Source organism: Gossypium arboreum, chromosome 8 (genome assembly GCF_025698485.1).
Source record: "Gossypium arboreum isolate Shixiya-1 chromosome 8, ASM2569848v2, whole genome shotgun sequence".
NCBI classification, from domain to species: Eukaryota; Viridiplantae; Streptophyta; class Magnoliopsida; order Malvales; family Malvaceae; genus Gossypium; species Gossypium arboreum.
The window spans coordinates 25,783,142-25,803,311 of record NC_069077.1 but is presented as its reverse complement, the minus strand read 5'-3'; the positions used below and the strand labels follow the sequence as shown (position 1 = coordinate 25,803,311).

The following is a 20,170-nucleotide window of genomic DNA, read 5'->3' as shown; positions in this document are numbered from 1 at the left end:
ATTGATCTCTATACCTACCATGTTGAGCCAGATGAAGTCTTGACGACGAGACAAAGGGATCGGGATGGTTTAACTAAAACGAGGATGATACTGGTGTAATTTCTCCGTTCTTTTATTTTCATACCAAAAAATAAAAAATAAAAGTTTTTGAAATCTTAGTGGTTAAGCCATTAATTTAAAAATTAAATATTAGAAATACCTAATTTATTTAATTTCAAAATTTATAGGGACATAAAAGATATTTAAGAAAAAAAGGGATCAGGGCTCAATTGGCATAACTTAAGACGCATTTAAACCAAAAAGTAGCAAATGCCCCTCCCCCCTTCCATTTAGTTCCGTCCCTGTCGACAATGATCAAACCAAATTCAAACATTTTCATCTTATAGCCGTGACAAAGAGCAGAGACCAGGATTCAGAAATTACTTAGGAACAAGATGATGTTACTGTAATATTTCTACTTGGCATCTACAAACATTTTGATTCCAAAAAACTAAAATAAAATCGAATTCTGTAAAGAAATTAAGAAACTTGTACCTGTGTTTCTAACATGAAACCATGAACTAAAAGATAACCGTATATATCAGAATGGCCTTGGCGGCTTCTCTAACACAGCTGAGAAAAACACCTCTCTATCATCATCTTTATCTCGCTTTGGAACAACGACCCATTTGTGTTTTCTATACCTCAGCACCTTGAATGCCTCCATGTAATCTTCCAAATCTTCTTTCAAACAGAAGAAACTGTCGATCCACAGCAATCCCCCTGGTCTCAAAACCCTGTCCCAATCAAACAACACAAAGTCCAAAAGTACAAAATCAATCCACCCATCCAGAAACCTCGTCGTGTGTAACAGATCCAGGGTGTTGTCAAAGAACGGTAGCCGCTGGTTTATTGACAAATAAAGAGGAACTAATCCTCGAAGAGCTATCATCTCGCTAAACGGTGCCCCGAGGTTAATGGTGGCTGAAACAATCGTCACGTTGAACTCCCTCATCCTTGCTGCAAATGTCCCGGTACCCACACTGAAATCCAATCCAATTCTGACCTCCCCAGGCTTGATTTTAAGCACTTCGGGTATTAAAAAGTCTGCGGTTGTGTTTGTTTCGGGGTCTAAATCCGTGGGTTGGATCCATCTCGGCATTTCATGGTGTGTGAGATTGAAGCAATCTGCACATTTGAAGAATCCTTTGCGGGTTCCGTTGTTTGCTAAACAAGTGAAGTTCTTGCACCGATAGCCACTCCATCGGACGTTGCGATCGTCGGGCAGTTTCCAGATAGACTCGTTGATGGGGAACGGCTGAGTGTATACCCGCGGGGCTCTCGCGAGGCACCGCCTCCTCGGTAACGGATCGCAGCCGTGAACCATTAGTTTCTGAGCTAGCTTCCAATCGTCGTTGCAGATTTCGCCAACGTCGTAATCCATGTACTCTTCCAGCTCCTCCTTCATTGCGAAACAAGCGTGGCCGATGCTCGTGAACGTACCATTTGCTCCCATGAAGTTCTGTTTCCCTAGTCTGTTCGGCTTCACCCGAACGTACTTCCGAATTTCCTCGATCAGGAAGTAATCCGCAGGCTCATCGGATTGATGATTCAGTTTTACCAATGGATGGTCGACGGTCGCGTCTTTGACGTCGGGACCCAATGCCTGCATCGACTCGATTAGACCAAGAATATCAGCAAGAAAAACACTATGTCTAAGCAAGATTTCCGATGACGACGACTCTTTCAACGTGCCGTTCTTCAACTCATCCATTTCTTGTCGGATTTTCCGAATAACAACCTCGAAATTCATCCTCGCTTCGCCTTCATTCAAAGGGTTCACATAGTCGCAGAAGGAATTAGTAACAAGGAGAGATCTAAAAGAATAAGACCCAGACAAGGTAGCCACTGAAACCAGAAGAGCACAAATACCCAATATAAAGATTGTCCTATTTACACTTTTCCATGTCCCCATCTTCACCAGGGTATTTACTTTAGCCATATTATCGAGAACGAGAAGTATCATCTCCAATCGGCGATTGAATCCAACAAATAAAAGCTACCTATTGAGTTAACTCGGGAAAGAAATCGCTTAATGTACAAAACAAGCAATCATGAGACAGCAAAGACGATGAGTAACAAAGTAGAAAATGAAAGTGAATTTGAGCCAAGTTGATATATATTTTAATTTGGAAAACAATGAGCTTTGACCTTGGGGCACATGGTTACTATTTTATACTAATCTTCATTGAGGTTTGAGCTTTTGAGAATGCATTGTAATGGCCATGTCAACGCTTCCGAGACTCACATGTCAGTCCCATGTTATAAAAGCATCAATCTCCAAGTTTCTGATTTTCAATCTCCCACAATTTGCGTTATCTTTATAAACAAGTTAGTGATCTTCAATGGATATTGATAATTTAAGGTTTCTGGGATTTGAGAGAGCTTTCAGGCATATTTCCAATTTTGGGGAGGTCAACACTCACGTTGTCTCAACAAAAGCATACATTTTTTTAAACACTATGGGTCTCTCTGTATACGTTTCCCAGTTAAACAGGTTTATGTTTCAATTAAGTTACAAACTTTAGGCCGATTAAAACTCAAGAAGGAGACATTGATGACAAGTCAAGTTCTAAAAATCGGATCTAATTCGATTCGAGTCCAAACATGATCGAAACCCGAAACTCGACTGTACTTTTAAGTAGGCATAATTCTTGTCAAATGTCAACTGCTTGAAGAAGAATGCGAAACAATCAGATAAGGGGGAACCAAAGCAACATGGCAGTTAAATCAATGTTTCTCTGTCAAATAAACAACAAAAAAACAAAAATTTGTGCAATTATGCATATACAAATTTACTCTCTTTGACTGAAACAACCCAAAAACACAACCGGAAAACAACCACTAAAAACGATAAGTCACCTCCGACTCCTTCGATCCGCAGCGTATTGAGACAAAGGAACGACTTCCGACAAAGGTGTAGAAAGCGGAGTCGGTAGTGGCGAGTTCCGACAAACGGGACAAGACCCATTTAGTTTCAACCAAGCATCAAGACAAGGAACATGGAAATAGTGCCTACACTCAGGCATCATCCTCAACATCTCCGAATCTTTATACTCGCACAAACAGATCGAACAAGTCGTGTTAACATTACTGGAATCCACCGCAGCAGATCGATCTTTACTGAACTGGAACTTTGGGTAAGAATTTATAACGGCTTGGTCAAGCCCCACGACGGCGTTTTCGTTGTCGTCATCTTCAGCAACGAAAATAATCCTGGGAAGGTTGATTCCATCGGAAGCGGAGGCAACGGTGGCGTTGGGAGAGAAAGCACGAGGGGAAGAAGAAGAAGAGGAGGAAGAGCGGCAACAGATGTAGGAAGCGAGGAGGATGGTAGAGAGGAGAACGAGGAAACCGAGGGCTATGGCGATGGAATAGCCGAGGCCTAAGTTAGTGAGATAGTTAGGGGACGGGGTGGACATTTGAAGGGAAGATGATTAGGATCCATTAGGGGAAAAGAAAAGGGAAAGGAGGTAGGGAAAAAGGAGAAGATGAAAGGTGGGTAGAGGCTGCTGCTGCTGCATTTAATACTGGGTTTGGAAACAGCGAGGGTGGCATTTATTATCGTGTTTTCGTGTGTTGTTGCTTTGGATTTATGATCTTTGCATGGGATTTTATTGCTAATTCAATGGAGTTTATTAGAACTAAGGAAACTCAAGGGCTGCACATGTATTGTTGAATCGTGCAAAACCCTTGGAAGATTTCCAGTTGTTAATTAAATTGCAGGAAGGGAGTTGACATGCTAATCTCATATTCATTGCTTTTTTACCTAGAAAGACTTCCTTAAGGATTGGGCTTAAAAACTTTAATAAACTTATTCATACATCACATTTTAATATATATATATTGTAACTTTTAGTTAAGTACTTGAAATTTAATTAATATTCAAAAATTATAATTAAATTCATCGAATTAACAGATTTTGAATAAACATGTATTTTAAATTAATCCAATCCAATTATTTTAATCTAAGCCGAATATAATATGTAATTTATATCAAAATAAGGCCCATTAACCTACTGAATCTAAGTTAATAATAGAATCTTTTTAAGGCAAAAATCATCCGATTAGATTAAAAGTAACATAAAAACAAACAAATAACGAGCAAAGATTTCGAACCATAGCCTGGACCACTATTCCCGCGCCAATATGCTCACCCCAATCACCCACACCTATGTCCATTGGCTCCGGTAAAACCTATTGAAAGATTATTCGAAAAACTACTAGCAACCTCAATCGATGTAAAGTAGTTAGCACGCAACAAAGTTGCCTGAGCAAATCTAGAGCTGCTCTATTTGCTATCCTACACGTCCATTGGAAAGACAAAGAAAAAAAATGTCATCATGCTTCGAAATTGTCCCAAGCTATTATACCTAACTCTGAGACAATCATTTGGACGAGGCCTTCCAAACACATCATAAGCTAAACCTTTGCTGACGAATAACCAATCCACGATGAATAGGGAAGGTATAGTAATACTATGAATGACCCAGTATCGAATATTGATAATAATATCAACAAAAGAACGTTTTCTTGTGCTTCCAGACTTGCCATGTAACACCCCTTACCCGTACCCGAGACCGGGATCAAGTACGAGGCGTTACCAGACATGTACTCGAACATTTTCGGGAAATACGGGTTATAAAGTTTCGTTCCAATTTGAACCCAATCAAACAACACCTCAGTGTCCCTATTATGGGCCTACAAGGCCCAAAACAAACATTGAGAAAGGTCCGAGATTAAATTGAGGACCTGAGAAAGTTCTTGAAAAAGTTTCTAAGTTAAGCCTCACATGCCCGTGTAGAGGCAATGCACACGCCTGTGTGCTTTAGGACACGCCTGTGTGCTTTAGGACACGCCCGTGTGCTTTGGGACACGCCCGTGTCCCCTACCCGTGTGGAATTAATTGAATTTATTTTCTATTTCGAACCTGCAGGAGTTTTCACAAGGCCAAGCACACGCCCGTGTCCTTCACATGGCCTAGGCACGCCCGTGTGGTCGCCCGTATCCAAAAACTCGAGCATTCTGTTTATGACGTCAGCATCCATTTAGGGGCACACGACCAAGACACACGCCCGTGTGCTAGGACGTGCCCTCCACAAGGTTGAGACACACGGCCGTGTCTATACCCATGGGTTTACTACTATGCATTCCGACTTAATATTTTTAGGTGCAGGGGACATACGGCCATTTCACACGCCCATGGGGCGGTCCGTGTGTCACACACGGCTTAGACACACGCCCGTGTGTCCACCCGTGTAGACCTTATTAGGCTATTTTCTAAGCCTTAAGTCACCCTCTAATAACCATATCTACTTATAGTTTTCAATAACACTTAACATGGTCTAATTATGCTCTTAAATGACCTTAATATACCTCATTGCAAGTAAACCTCATCTCATCGGTTTTTATACATGCTAGGTTGTCCCCTTTATCTTAAAGATTTCCATGACTTGTGACTCAATTAAGATTGGCTCGTTATCTTAACTCATTCACAAAATTGTGGCTTAACCACCCTATGTGATTTGGTAATGCTACATATGACTAATTGTAATACATCATTTTTAATTATCACAAGAACATTGGGACGTAACATGCACAATTTGGTAGGTCATAACCTACACCAACATGAGCCAATTTCCATGGCCATATACAAGTAAATATGTATACTTTTATAAGCTTTCATATTGGCTAATCAAATGACACATATAACAAAATAACAAAAGGCCTATACATGCCATTGAACAAAATAAAAGTATCTATATACCAAAGCTAGACAAGATGATGGTGTGTTGACTCTCCAACCGTCTCCCAATCTTCGCGAGTCCACGAGCTCTGTAAGACAGGGAAAAGAAAGGGGTAAGCATTTACATGCTTAGTAAGCCCGAATAACTGGAAAGTAAACTTACTGATTAATTTGCATGCATTTATATTAGGCAATAAAACCAACAAGCATGAAATAGTTTCCCTATCACATGCACTAAATCAACAAGTTAGTCTCACAACAATACACCATGTAATTTGTCTTAGATGAGCTCATCATCCAATGTTTTCATTTTTATATCCCATGTTAATCCCGTTGAGTTTCCTGGAAATCTCGATGGATTACCCATTGACCGTCAAGTCATAAGAGCGATCATCTCATGTACCCACTCCCGTAAACCTCGCATCTTACGGCGGGATTACCAGTCCAGGTTAAATCCCCCATAATATCAACTCATAAGGTGATGTCAGGATTACCCGTCCAAGCTAAATCCCTTATAGCGACAAACACCCGTAATGAGCTTGGATTTGAATTACCAGTCCAAGCTAAATTTAGACCCTAATTGGATTACCTGTCCGGACTAAATCCTCAATGCACACATATTCTACGGGAGGCTCGATCACTTAAGGAACACCTGTCCGGGCTAGATCCTTTCGATATTTGAGATCAACGGATTACCCGTCTGAGCTAAATCCTTTCTGCAACACATGCAGGATCTCAAGTCACATATAAATCATGGTTTACCCATCGGACTTCCTTTTTAACCTCAACCGGGACATTTATCATAATGTCATTATTAATAAGATATTTCATAGACTGTCATGCCATTATCAAATACAATATTCATACATTCATAAAACATGTAATTAGATATATTATGAGTTTACTTTAAGTTATTCGAACTTACCTGGTATCTGTTTCGGTTTTGCGTCTTGGTTATTCTGAAACCTTTCGTTTTCCACAATTGACATCCAAAATTTGTTCCTCGGGGTCTATAACAATAAAAATGAATCATTAATACCTTACATTATTCCTTTCGAGTCTATATTTCACCCCTAAACAAAATAACCGTTTTGCCCCTAACTTTTTACATTATTTACGATTTAGTCCCTAGGCTCGTATGATGAAATGCATGAATTTTCTACATTACCCAAGCCTAGCCGAATGTTATTTCCTCTTATGAAAGCCCACATTTTTCCATTATTTCACATTTCTACCACATATTTTACACCTTTTGCAAAAAGGTCCTTTTAGGGGTTTTTCATGAAAATCACCTAAGAAAAGATGTTTAACACACATCCAACTTTCATATTCCTCCATAAACCATCAAAGAATAAACATGTCACACATGGGTCACCTTGCAAACATGAACCCTAACTTAAAATATGGGTAGAAATGGAGAGAGTAAGCTACAGAGATTTCAAAAATACAAAGAACATTAAAAACAAGGCTTGGGAGTACTTACTTTTGAGCTTGAAAATGTTGAAAACGCTAGCTATGGAGGGCTTGAGAATTTTGGCTCTATGAGGGAGAAGAATGGCTGATTTTTTCCTTCATTTTCCCATTTTATTTCATTAATTAGTCAAATGACCAAAATGCCCTTAAGCCATTTCTTTAAAATTTCACCCATACATGCCCATTTTTGTCCAAAAACTTAGAAATTGGGCACATTGCTCTTTAATACCTTCTAATTAATAATCTAAATTAATTTTATACAAATTGCTTCTAGAATCCAAGTTTTACACTTTATTCAATTTGGTTTCCAATTGGACACCTTACTCATAGAATTTCTTCATGAAACTTTAACACATGCATATACTCATATTTTAGACCTCACAATAATCATAAAATAAATATTTAAACGTCAGATTTGTGGTCCCAAAACCACTATTTCGACTAGGCCCTATTTTGGGATGTTACATTTCTCCCCCCTTTACGGACTTTCGTCCTCGAAAGTCTTACCAGTAATCAGCTTCGGATATTGGCTTCTCATGGTTTCTTTCGGCTCCCATATAGCCTTTTCCACACCATGTCGATGCCAAAAGACTTTTACCAAAGCCACATCTTTTTTTCTTAGCTGTTTTATTTCACGAGCCAGAATCTTTATCGGTTCTTCACCATAGGTCATGTCCGGTCTAATTTCGATCACAGTCAGTGAAATCACATGAGAGGGGTCTGATCGATATCGCCTTAACATAGATACATAGAATACATCATGAATCTTTTCCAGTTCTGGTGACAATGCCAACTTTCAGTGATCTCGTATGGTCCGATAAATCGCGGACTCAGTTTGCCTTTCCAGCCAAATCTCAATACCTTTTTCCATGGAGATACTTTCAAGTATACTTTATCTCCGACTTGGGACTCAATCTATTTTCTTTTCAGATCAGCATATGAATTTTGTCTATCCGATGTCGCTTTTAAGCAATCACGTATCACTTTAACCTTTTCTTCAGTTTCCTTAATTAGATTAACTCCATGAATCTGACTCTCCTTGAGTTTTGTCCAATACAATGGAGTTCGACACTTTCTGCCATACAAGGCCTCATAAGGCGCCATTTTCAAACTCATTTGAAACTGTTGTTGTAGGCGAACTCTACCAATGGCAGGTATTTTTCCCAGCTGCCCTGAAATTCAAGGATGCAACATCGCAACATATCCTCAAGAATCTGAATCATCCGTTTAGACTGATCATCAATCTGTAGGTGAAATGCTGTATTAAAAGTCAACCTAGTACCCCAGGCTTCTTGTAACTTCTTCTAGAATCTCGAAGTGAATCTCGAGTCTCTGTCTGCAATAATCGATAACGGTACCCCGTATAATCTCACAATTTCAGATATATACAAATCTGCCAACTTGTCAAGTGAATAATCTATCCTTACCGGAATAAAATGAGCCAACTTTGTCAACTTATCAACCACAACCCATATAGCATCTTTCTTTTTCAGGGTCAATAGTAATCTTGTCACGAAGTCTAAAGTGATTCTATCCCACTTCTATTCGGGGACCATCACAGGTTGTAGTAAACCAGAAGGTACTTTATGTTCAGCTTTGACTTGCTTACATATCAAGCATTTCGATAAAAATTCAGAGATGTCTCTTTTCATGCCGTCCCACCAGTACATTTTCGTCAAATCATTATACATATTGGTACTTCTCGGATGAATAGACAAACGACTATCATGTGCTTCTTGCAAAATTCTCTGCATAATTTCATCGTTCCTCGGTACAAAAACTTCGTCTCTGAACGTCAAGCATCCATCAGGACTTATCTGCTGATTCATTGCCCGACTTACATTGAGCTCTTTTAGCTTGCAGGACACTATCATTAGTCTGAGCATCATAAATTTCTTGAAGAAATATCCACTTAGTCCTTAGCTCTGCCAAAATCGAACCATCATTAAACAATGCCAATCGAGCGTCTATGGCCCTTAGTGCAAACAAAGATTTTCTGCTTAACGCGTCAGCGACCACATTCGCCTTTCTTGGGTGATAATCGATGATCAGCTCGTAATCTTTAATTAGTTCCAACCATCTTCACTGTCTTATATTCAATTCTTTTTGAGTCATCAAATACTTCAAACTCTTGTGGTCTGTAAATATACGGCAAGTCTCACCATATAAGTAATGCCTCAAATTTTCAAGGCAAAAATAATGGTGGCAAGCTCTAAGTCGTGCGTCGAATAATTCTTCTCATGTGGCTTCAACTGCCGCGAAGTACAGGCTATCACCTTGCCATATTGCATAAGTACACAACCCAGCCCATTTAATGATGCATCACTGTAGACCACAAATTATTCCCGACTCAGGAAATACTAGAACAATGGCTTCAGTCAGTAATGTCTTCAACTTCTCGAAACTCTGTTGACACTTTTCTATCCATTCAAACTTAAGGTCTTTCTGTAGCAACCTCGTCATTGGAGTCGCTATAATGGAGAATTCTTTCACAAATCTTCAGTAGTAACCGACTAAGCCCAAAAAGTTTCTAACCTCGGTTACATTTTTAGGTGGTTTCCATTGAACGATGGCAGAGATCTTACTTGGATCAACTCAGATGCCATCACCCGAAACAATATGACCCAAGAACCCTACTTCTTGGAAACAAAATTCACTCATGCTAAACTTAGCATACAATTTTTTTTCCCGTAAATTCTGCAACACAATTCTCAGATGCTTCGCATGCTTAGTTTCATCCTTAGAATAAATCGAAATGTCATCAATAAACACAACAACAAACTTGTCCAAGTATGGCTGAAATATCATATTCATTAGGTTCATAAATACGGTCGGTGCATTCGTTAAACCAGATGGCATGACCAGGAATTCATAGTGACCATACCTCGTTCTGAAAGCTATTTTAGGCATATCCGGTTCCTTAACTTGCAACTGACAGTAGCCGGACCTCAGGTCTATCTTAGAGAACACAGTGGCTCCCCTCAACTGGTTGAACAAGTCATTGATTCTTGGCAAAGGATACTTATTCTTAATAGTCACCTTGTTCAGTTGCCGATAATCTATGCATAGCCTTATCAAACCATCTTTCTTCTTTACAAACAATACGAGAGCACCCCAAGGCAAAAATCTTGGCCTTGCAAAACCTTTATCCATCAGCTCTTGCAACTGTACTTTTAATTCTTTCAGCTCGATTGGTGCCATCCTATACAGAGCAATAGAAATGTGAGCTGTTCTTGGCACTAGTTCAATACCAAACTCTATCTCTCTCTCAGGAGGTAGTCTAGGTAATTTTCCGAAAACACGTTTGGATATTCACATACTATTGGTACGGACTCAATCTTCAACTCCGTTTCCTTAGTGTTTAGTACAAAAGCAAGGTAGGCTTCGTACCCTTTTCTCATATATCTTTGAGCAAACATTACTGTGATTACAACCGGCAGTGTATCTAATTCTCTTAAATCAACCCGTAAAATCTCACCATCTGTCACTTCAATTCAATATACTTGCTACCATAATTTACAATTACATCATGTAGGGCTAACCAATCCATGCCAAGTATTACATCAAACTTATCAAATGGAAATAACATAAGGTTAGCCGGAAAACAATGACCCTGAATCATCAAGGGACAATTCTTACAGACTTTATTAACCAGGACTGACTTGCCTAGTGGGTTCGACACCCTGATTATAAATTTCGTAGGTTCAATGGATATATTCATACTAGATACCAATCTCATGCAAATGTATGAATGCGTTGACCCCGGATCAATTAAGGCAACAACACAAGTATTAAAAAGAGAAAAAGTACCCGTGATAACGTCAGGAGCAGAGGTTTCCTCTCGAGCGCGTATTGCATACGTTCTTGCCAGAGCTCGAGCTTCTAATTTAGTAGTGTCTTAGGCCACAACTCGACTGCCACTAGTATTTCCAAGAAATCGCGGAGGTCTACTTCGTAAAATAGGAGCACTCGATTTCGGGGCTATTTCCACCTCTTTATCGGTTCGCACTGGGCAGTCTCTGAGAAAGTGGTCAAGAGAACCACATCTATAGCACGCACTGCTCTTCATCCTACACTCTCCGAAGTGAAATTTATTGCAGCTTTTACACTTTGGATTTTGGTCATCTACACTCCCCACACAAGTCACCATAGGGGAGGAAGACTTTTGATTACGTCGTTTGGAGCCTCTTGCTCTACCCGAATATCCTACCGATGAAGTGGAGCGTTCATGTTGACTCATTGATTTCTTTGTGGGAAATGAGAGCGTCTTACCGCTGGATCTCTTGTTCGTAACTCGAGCTTCTCTCTTAGCTTGCTTCCTTTCATTATTGAGTTCCTCGGCCTTCTTGGCCAGATCAACTAATGCAGTAAACTCTCGCATCTCAAGAATCCCAATCAATAGCTTGATTTCCTCATTCAGACCTTCTTTGAAGCGTTTACACATTTCTGACTCTGTTTGAACCCATTCAGTCGTATATTGACTTAGCTTTACAAACTTTGTTTCGTATTCCGCTACATTCTTATTTCCTTGTTTGAGTTCCAGAAACTCCTTTCGCTTTGAGTCTAATAACCTTTGACTAATGTATTTCTTCTTAAACTCCTCTTGGAAAAATTCCCAAGTAATGTTTTCTTTTGGTACGACTAAAGATACAATTTTCCACCAATGGTATGCAGTATCCTTCAGGAGAGACACAGCACATTTTAAACACTCCTCAGGTGTGCAAGATAATTCATCCAACACTCGTGTAATATTCTCAAGCTAGAACTCGGCTCGTTCAGCATCATCATCAATCTTAGCTCTAAATTCTTCAGCCCCAAACTTTCTAAGCTTGTCCACCGGGGCTTTACCAACTCTTACAGGTGCCATACCTCGTGGCACTTCCTCATAAGGTCAGTTAGGGGGCGGGGGAGGTCGTGGTATATTGGGGCGATTACTAAAAAAAATCCCCAAACTATTCATCCATCATGTCAAAGAAGGCAGCTTTGGCCTCTTCCCGGCCTTCAGACAGATGCCTTCTACTACTACTAGAAACAGCTCGTTGTACGGAAGCTGGAGCATGGCTCTCGGATCCCTCGGACTCATCTTGTGCATGATTGGAAGACATTTACTATATTTAAAGACAATTAAACAGTTAGGAGATATCACACTATCACATTTGTATAATGGCATGTATAGCTAAACTCGATACACTCTACGGTAATTCTAGAACTGACTAAACTGTGGCTCTGATACCACTAAATGTAACACCCCTTACTTATACTCGAGATCGAGATCAAGTACGAAACATTACCAGACATGTACTAGAACATTTTCGAGAAATACGGGTTATAAAATTTCGTTTCAATTTGAACTATATCAAACAACATCTTATTGTCCCTATTATGGGCCTACGAGCCTAAAACATACATTGAGAAAGGTCTGAGATTAAACCGAGGACCTGTGAAAGTTCTTGAAAAAATTTCTAAATTAAGCCTCACACGTTCGTGTAGAGGCAATGCACACGCCCGTGTCCCCCTACCCGTGTGGAATTAATTGAATTTATTTTCTATTTCGGACCTACAGGGGTTTTCACACGACCAAGTACACGCCCGTGTCCCTGGCCCGTGTCCTTCACATGGCCTAGACAAGCCCGTGTAGTCGTTCATGTCCTAAAACTCGAGCATTCTGTTTATGACGTCAGCATGTATTTAGGGGCACACGACCAAGACACACGCCCGTGTGCTAGGCCGTGCCCTCCACATGGTTGAGACACACGGTTATGTCTATACCCGTGTGTTTACTACTATGCATTCTGACTTAATATTTTTAGGCGCAGGGGACATACGACCATTTCACACGCCCATGGGGTGGTCCGTGTGTCACACACTACTTAGACACATATCCGTGTGTCCACCCGTGTGGACCTTATTAGGCTATTTTCTAAGCCTTAGGTCACTCTCTAATAACCATATCTACTTATAGTTTTCAATAACACATAACATGGTCTAATTATACTCTTAAATGACCTTAATATACATCATTGCATGTAAACCTCATCTCATCGGTTTTTATACATGCTAGGTTGTCCCCTTTATCTTAAGGATTTCCATAACTTGTGACTCAATTAAGATTGGCTCATTATCTTAACTCATTGTCAAAATTGTGGCTTAACCACCCCATGTGATTTGGTCATGCTACATATGACTAATTGTAATACACCATATTTAATCATCACAAGGACATTGGAACATAACATGCACAATTTGGTGTGTCATAACCTACACCAACATGAGCCAATTTCCATGGCCATATATAAGTGAATATGTATAATTTTATAAGCCTTCATATTGGTTAATCAAATGACACATATAACAAAATAACAAAAGGCCTATACATGCCATTGAACAAAATAAGAGTATCTATATACCAAAGCTAGACAAGATGATAGTGTGTTGACTCTCCAACTGTTTCCCAACCTTCGCGAGTCCACGAGCTCTGTAAGATAGGGAAAAGAGAGGGGTAAGCATTTACATGCTTAGTAAGCCTGGATAACTAGAAAGTAAACTTACCGATTAATTTGCATGCATCTATATTAGGCAATAAAACCAACAAGCATGAAATAGTTTCCCTATCACATGCACTAAATCAACAAGTTAGTCTCACAACAATGCACTATGTAATTTGTCTTAGATGAGCTCATCATCCAATGTTTTCATTTTTATATCCCATGTTAATCTCGTTGAGTTTCCTGGAAATCTCGATGGATTACCCATTTACCATCAAGTCATAAGAGTGATCATCTCTTGTACGCACCCTCGCGAACCTCGCATCTTACGGCAGGATTACTAGTCTAGGTTAAATCCCCGTAATATCAACTCATAAGGTGATGTCGGGATTACCAGTCCAGGCTAAATCCCTTGTAACAAAAAATACCCATAATGAGCTTGGACCTGAATTACCAGTCCAAGCTAAATTTAGACCCTGATTGGATTACCCGTCCGGGCTAAATCCCCAATGCACATATATTCTTCGAGAGGCTCGATCATTCAAGGAACACCCGTCCGGGCTAGATCCTTTCAATATTTGAGATCAACGGATTACCCGTCTGAGCTAAATCAGGATCTCAGGTCACATGTAAATCATAGTTTACCCATCAGACTTCCTTTTTAACCTCAACCGAGACATTTATCATAATGTCATTATTAATAAGACATTTCATAGACTGTCATGCCATCATCAAATACAACATTTATACATTCATAAAACATGCAATTAGATATATTATGAGTTTACTTTAAGTTATTCGGACTTACCTGGTATCCGTTTCAATTTTACATCTAGGTTATTCCGAAACTTTTCGTTTTCCTCGATCGACCTCCGGAATTTGTTCCTCGGGGTCTATAACAATAAAATGATTCATTAATACCTTACATGATCCCTTTCGAGTCTAAATTTCACCCCCGGACAAAATGATCGTTTTGCCCCTAACTTTTCACATTATTTACGATTTAGTCCCTAGGCTCGTATGATGAAATGCATGAATTTTATACATTACCAAAGCCTAGCCGAATGTTCTTTCCTCTTATGGCAGCCCAAAATTTTCCATTATTTCACATTTCTACCATATATTTTACACCTTTTGCAAAAAGGTCCTTTTAGGGGTTTTTCATGAAAATTACCTAAAAAAAGATATTTAACACACATCCAATTTTCATATTCCCATCAAAGTATAAACATGTCACATATGGGTTACCTTGAAAACATGGACCCTAACTTAAAATATGGGTATTAATGGAGAGAGTAAGCTACCGAGATTTCAAAAATACAAAGAACATTAAAAACGAGGCTTGGGAGCATTTACTTTTGAGCTTGAAAATTTTGAAAACCCTAGTTATTGAGGGTTTGAGAATTTTCGCTGGATGAGGGAGAAGAATGGATGATTTTTCCTTCATTTTCCCATTTTATTTCATTAATTAGTCAAATGACCAAAATGCCCTTAAGCCCTTTCTTTAAAATTTCATCCATACATGCCCTTTTTTTTTTCCAAAAACTTAAAAATTGGGCAAATTGCTCTTTAAGACCTTTTAATTAATAATCTAAAGCAATTTTATACAAATTGCTTCTAGAATCCAAGTTTTGCGCTTTATTCAATTTGGTTTTAAATTTCTAATTGGACACCTTACTCATTAAATTTCTTCATGAAACTTTAACACATGCATATACTAATATTCTAGACCTCATAATAATCATAAAATAAATATTTCAACATCAGATTTGTGGTCCCGAAACCACTATTCTGACTAGGCCCTATTTTGGGATGTTACATGCCAAGCTCCACATATTCTTGTAGGGGATCGATTTCGTAAAAGATGGGATCAGTAAATGGGAATTCAGAGAAACTCAATCTTATTTGTCAAACTATTCCACAACTCAACAATCCGGGAGCAATCCATCTTTATAATAACCATATCAAAACTCATCTCCCTCAGCCGTGCAATAGCCTCTTGAGTCGCTAATGCTTCTTAAGTGTTGGCCTCCATACGCCCATCCCAAATCCCAAACAACACCCAATGAAAGCTCCCTCCGAATCTCACACTATCAATGCCCAAGCTGTCACATTGGCCACATCCATATTGCATTTTAGCTTTCACATTGGTGGTAGGGTCCAATGAGCACATCATTCTACACTACTTACGCCACCAACCTACAGTTGGGCACATAGTTCCAGCCATGCATGAAATTATTTACAAAAGAAACAATATGAGAGGCATAAACATTCTTTGATTTTCATACTAACGTATTCCGAAAAACAAATCGACCAAAGCAAGGTAAAAAAAACACATAGAGCGCCTACTATCTAAATCCAACAATACTATTTCGATTTGATTCGGCACCAACCCTTGCAATCGTCCAAATTTAGCATAATCACCCCCTCGAGCCTGGGACACAAGCATTACCCATTTGATCCATTCCATTTACATTCATTTTACCATATCTCAACCAACTTCCAAGAAGCATGAAGCAAATAACCAAAGGCATATATATATGGGTATATACAAGTGAAAACAAATGATAAATATACATATCCATAAGTATGCTGAAACCAAAGTTTAAACAACATTATCATAATAAAAGAACTTAAAAACTCCTAGTAAATGTCATTTATAACCCAGCATCAAAATGACCAAAACTTCTACCAAGTTGAAGAACAGATAGTGTGTGTGCTCCGACTTGAACTTCCAATCGACCAAGATTTTCGATGATCTATAGGGAAAGAAAATAACTAACGCAAGCAACTAGTGCTTAGTAAGCTCGTATAACATAAACATAAACTTACCAGATATGTATATATTCAAACCATTCATGCATAAATTCATTCATTAGATCGTAAGCATATATTTCTTTTCTATACAACACAAGCCTCATAAGATTAGTAAGTATAACTATGAAACATATAATTCCAACATATCATGGAACATGTAATAATAAACATGTCAAGTATACATTTCATCCATCATATATCCAATAAGTATAACTTTGCCATTTCAAGTGTTCATACCAACATTTTCCAATTCAGAAGTCAAGATCATATCACATTTCATGTACATACATTCGTTTAAGCTTTTATCACCCATTGTGTAACACCCCACACCCGTACCCTTCGCTGGGACGGGATACGAGGCATTGCCTAAATCTAAACTCAAGCTTTCATACATTTCCGAGTCACCAAACTTGACTTAATTTAAATTTTTTCAATTTCTATTTTAAACTTCTTATCATAGGCCTACGAGTCCCAAATCGACCATTGGATACTATTCGGGCTCAACTCGGGTCCTTAAGCCATCTATAGAAAATTTGTCTTTGAAATAGGGCACAAGCCCGTGTGGTAGGGCAACACCCCCGTGTCCTCCACCCATGTGGAATTAATTCTAAATGCATACCTACAGGGGTTTTCACACGGCCTGGCACACGTCCGTGTCCCTAATCCGTGTTTTTCACACAACCATGACACGCCCATGTCCCTGGCCCGTGTCCTTTACATGGCCATGACACGCCCATGTCCTAGTCCGTGTATAAAAACCTGGACATTCTATTTCTGACGTCAGCATACCCAAAATGTCACACGTCCAAGGCACACGCCCGTGTGCTAGGCTGTGTCCCTAACAAGGTCGTGTCTTTGCCAGTGTGTTTACTATCATGCATACTGACTTGAAATTTTTACGTGTAAGGGACACACGACTGGACCACACGCCCATAGGGCAGACCGTGCGTCATACACGGCTTAGACACATGCCCGTATGTCTACCTGTGTGGACAATATGGCTATTTACCAAGCCTATTTGCCACCCTTACTTATACAACCTACATAATAGCAACCACAATCAAGATAAGACTATCTCATGCAACCAAATTAGCCACAATAGACAACATTCCTTTTGTACATTTTATTCATCTATGAAAATAACATCTTTGCATATAAATCAAAATAAATATTACCCATCATTTGAGGCTTAATACAAAATGAGGGATTTATTCCAAGCCAACACATTTGGCCAAATTAATAATAACACAAAACACAAGTCTAAATCCCTATACATGCCATATTTAAAAATACAAATCAAACTATACTGAATGCTTCAACTGATAGTGTGATTGATATCTCTGACTCCCGTTGGTCCTTGAGCTAGATAGGCGGCACTATAAGAAAATGGAAAAGGAGAGGGAGTAAGCATAAGGCTTAGTAAGTTGCACATAAATAAATATATAACACAACTTTAACATTCACCAACAAGCTCATAACATACAATTGGGCATAAGTAAAACTTACTCATCAATATTCAATACACATCATATAGCATAAATTGGGCTCACATTTTATACATACCGAATAAGTACTTGTACAACTTACAACACGGTTATACTTTCCTCATTAACTAGAAATTATAACTTTCACCATTGAACCATTTGGAACACTATCGGATATTCCATAAGCCTCAAACATGGGGTAAAGTGCTAATGCCATGTCACAGACATAGTCTTACACTGACACATTTCATAGCCGATGCATGTCCCAAACATGTCTTACACTGACTTACATCTCGAGGCCGATGCATGTCCCAGACACGTCTTACACTGGAACTCATCTCAATGCCGATGCCATATCCCAGACATGGTCTTACACTAGTTCTTATAATGTGGCCGATGCATGTCCCAGACATGTCTTACACTAGCTCACACAAGTGACCCAAACGTTATGGCATGAATATCCGATTTATTTCCTAAGGTTCAATCGGGAATTCTACTATCTCTATTCTCATCACATTTTCTCATTTCTACAATCAAGCAATTTATGCTATAATAATTCCAATATAATTCAAACACATATATTATCAATGTAGTTGTATTATTTATATACAACTTATCTTGGATTACAAAATGTTATGACTAGTCGGTTTAGTCTATTTGCTTGGCTTTCCCCAAGTCTAGATTTGGATTCGGTATTTCTTGATCTATAATAGCAAAATGCACTTATTTGGACACTAAATAAAATTAGGTAGTCAAAATTTCTCTTCTTCGGTGAAATGACCATTTTACCCCTAGACTTTGACAAAACGACCATTTTACCCCTAGGTTTGAAAATCGATTTTTATCAAATTCTTCACATCTTAAGCTTAGTCGAACCCTTTTTACTCTTATAGCAACTCCAAATTTCCAGTATTTCACATATTTAACATCTATTTTACAACTTATGCAAAATGGTCATTTTAGGTGTTTTCTTGAAAAATCCTTTCACAAAAGTTGTTTATCACCCAACTAAGCTTCATATTCTTCCATAAAATTTCAGAACATACCCTAAATGCTCTCGTAGAAAAACCCTAGACTTCCAACCATTTTGCAAAATAGTCCCCTCATTTGAAAGCTTATGCTATAAGGATTCTAAAAATGCAAAAATCATCAACAAAGGGTATAAAAATCACTTACTTGTAAGAGGAATAAGTTCCTGAAATTTTTGAAGCTCAAAAACCTTAAAAATGGCTGAAAAATCAGTGAAAATGAAGAGAGAATGAAAGAAAAAGATGATAGCTAGGCTTAGGTATTATTATATTACATCTTATGTCATCAAAATTACCTAATGTTGACTTTTCAAGGTTTTTATCTCTATGGCTAGCCAAGCTATCACAATGGGGTCTAATTTCCCTTTAAATACCCCCAATTTTTATTCTCTAACTATTTGACACCTTTAGCTATCAATTTAGGACTTTTGCATTTTATGCGATTTAGTCCTTTCTCGTAATTAGACTCACAAACGTTAAAATTACTTCACCAAATTTTTCCTAGACTATTTTAAACATGCTATGACTCCAAAATAAAAATAAAATAATTTATTCAACTCTGGATTTGTGGTCCCAAGACCACTATTCTGACTAGCCCCAAATTCGGGCTGTTACACAATGAACCAAATGAAATAACATCATATACTTGAGAAAATGATCACATAACCTGTGATTGTAACCGTATATGCTCACACGAACTGTGAAATGGGTCTACTCACACGAGTTGTGGGTAGGGATGTTATGCTACACAATGCTGCTCACACGAGCTGTGGGTAGGGATGTTAGGCTACACGATGCTACTCACACGAGCTGTGGAGAATCCGCAACAAATGCATGACCTTAGCCATTGGTAGGACATCCAAGACTAGCACCCGAAATTGTAAATAACCCCTAATGACATGTCATTTGTATCCTAAGTATTCACGAGGTTTGTGCGGGCTACATTACATCTTCGAATCATTTAACTCTATTTTCACTATACCATTTCAAGCTCACATCCATGTATTTCACATTTTCCAAACATAATTATCAATTTAATCAACATCGAAATTTAGTCCAAAATCACTAATCGACACATATATCATTCAATTTAACTAT

At 38.7% G+C, this 20,170-nt stretch overlaps 2 protein-coding genes across 2 annotated transcripts; both read right to left on the bottom strand.

Moving 5' to 3' along the window:
* Window positions 1-364: 364 nt before the first annotated feature.
* On the bottom strand, window positions 365-2,113 carry LOC108468173 (probable methyltransferase At1g29790). Its single transcript, XM_017769050.2, has one exon. It carries the CDS (start codon window positions 2,003-2,005, stop codon window positions 581-583), a length of 1,425 nt encoding a protein of 474 aa, XP_017624539.1. The 5' UTR covers window positions 2,006-2,113; the 3' UTR covers window positions 365-580.
* Window positions 2,114-2,764: 651 nt separating this feature from the next.
* Window positions 2,765-3,769, bottom strand: LOC108468174 (RING-H2 finger protein ATL68-like). Its single transcript, XM_017769051.2, has one exon. The coding sequence runs from the start codon at window positions 3,459-3,461 to the stop codon at window positions 2,898-2,900; it is 564 nt and encodes a 187-aa protein (XP_017624540.1). The 5' UTR covers window positions 3,462-3,769; the 3' UTR covers window positions 2,765-2,897.
* Window positions 3,770-20,170: the final 16,401 nt, after the last annotated feature.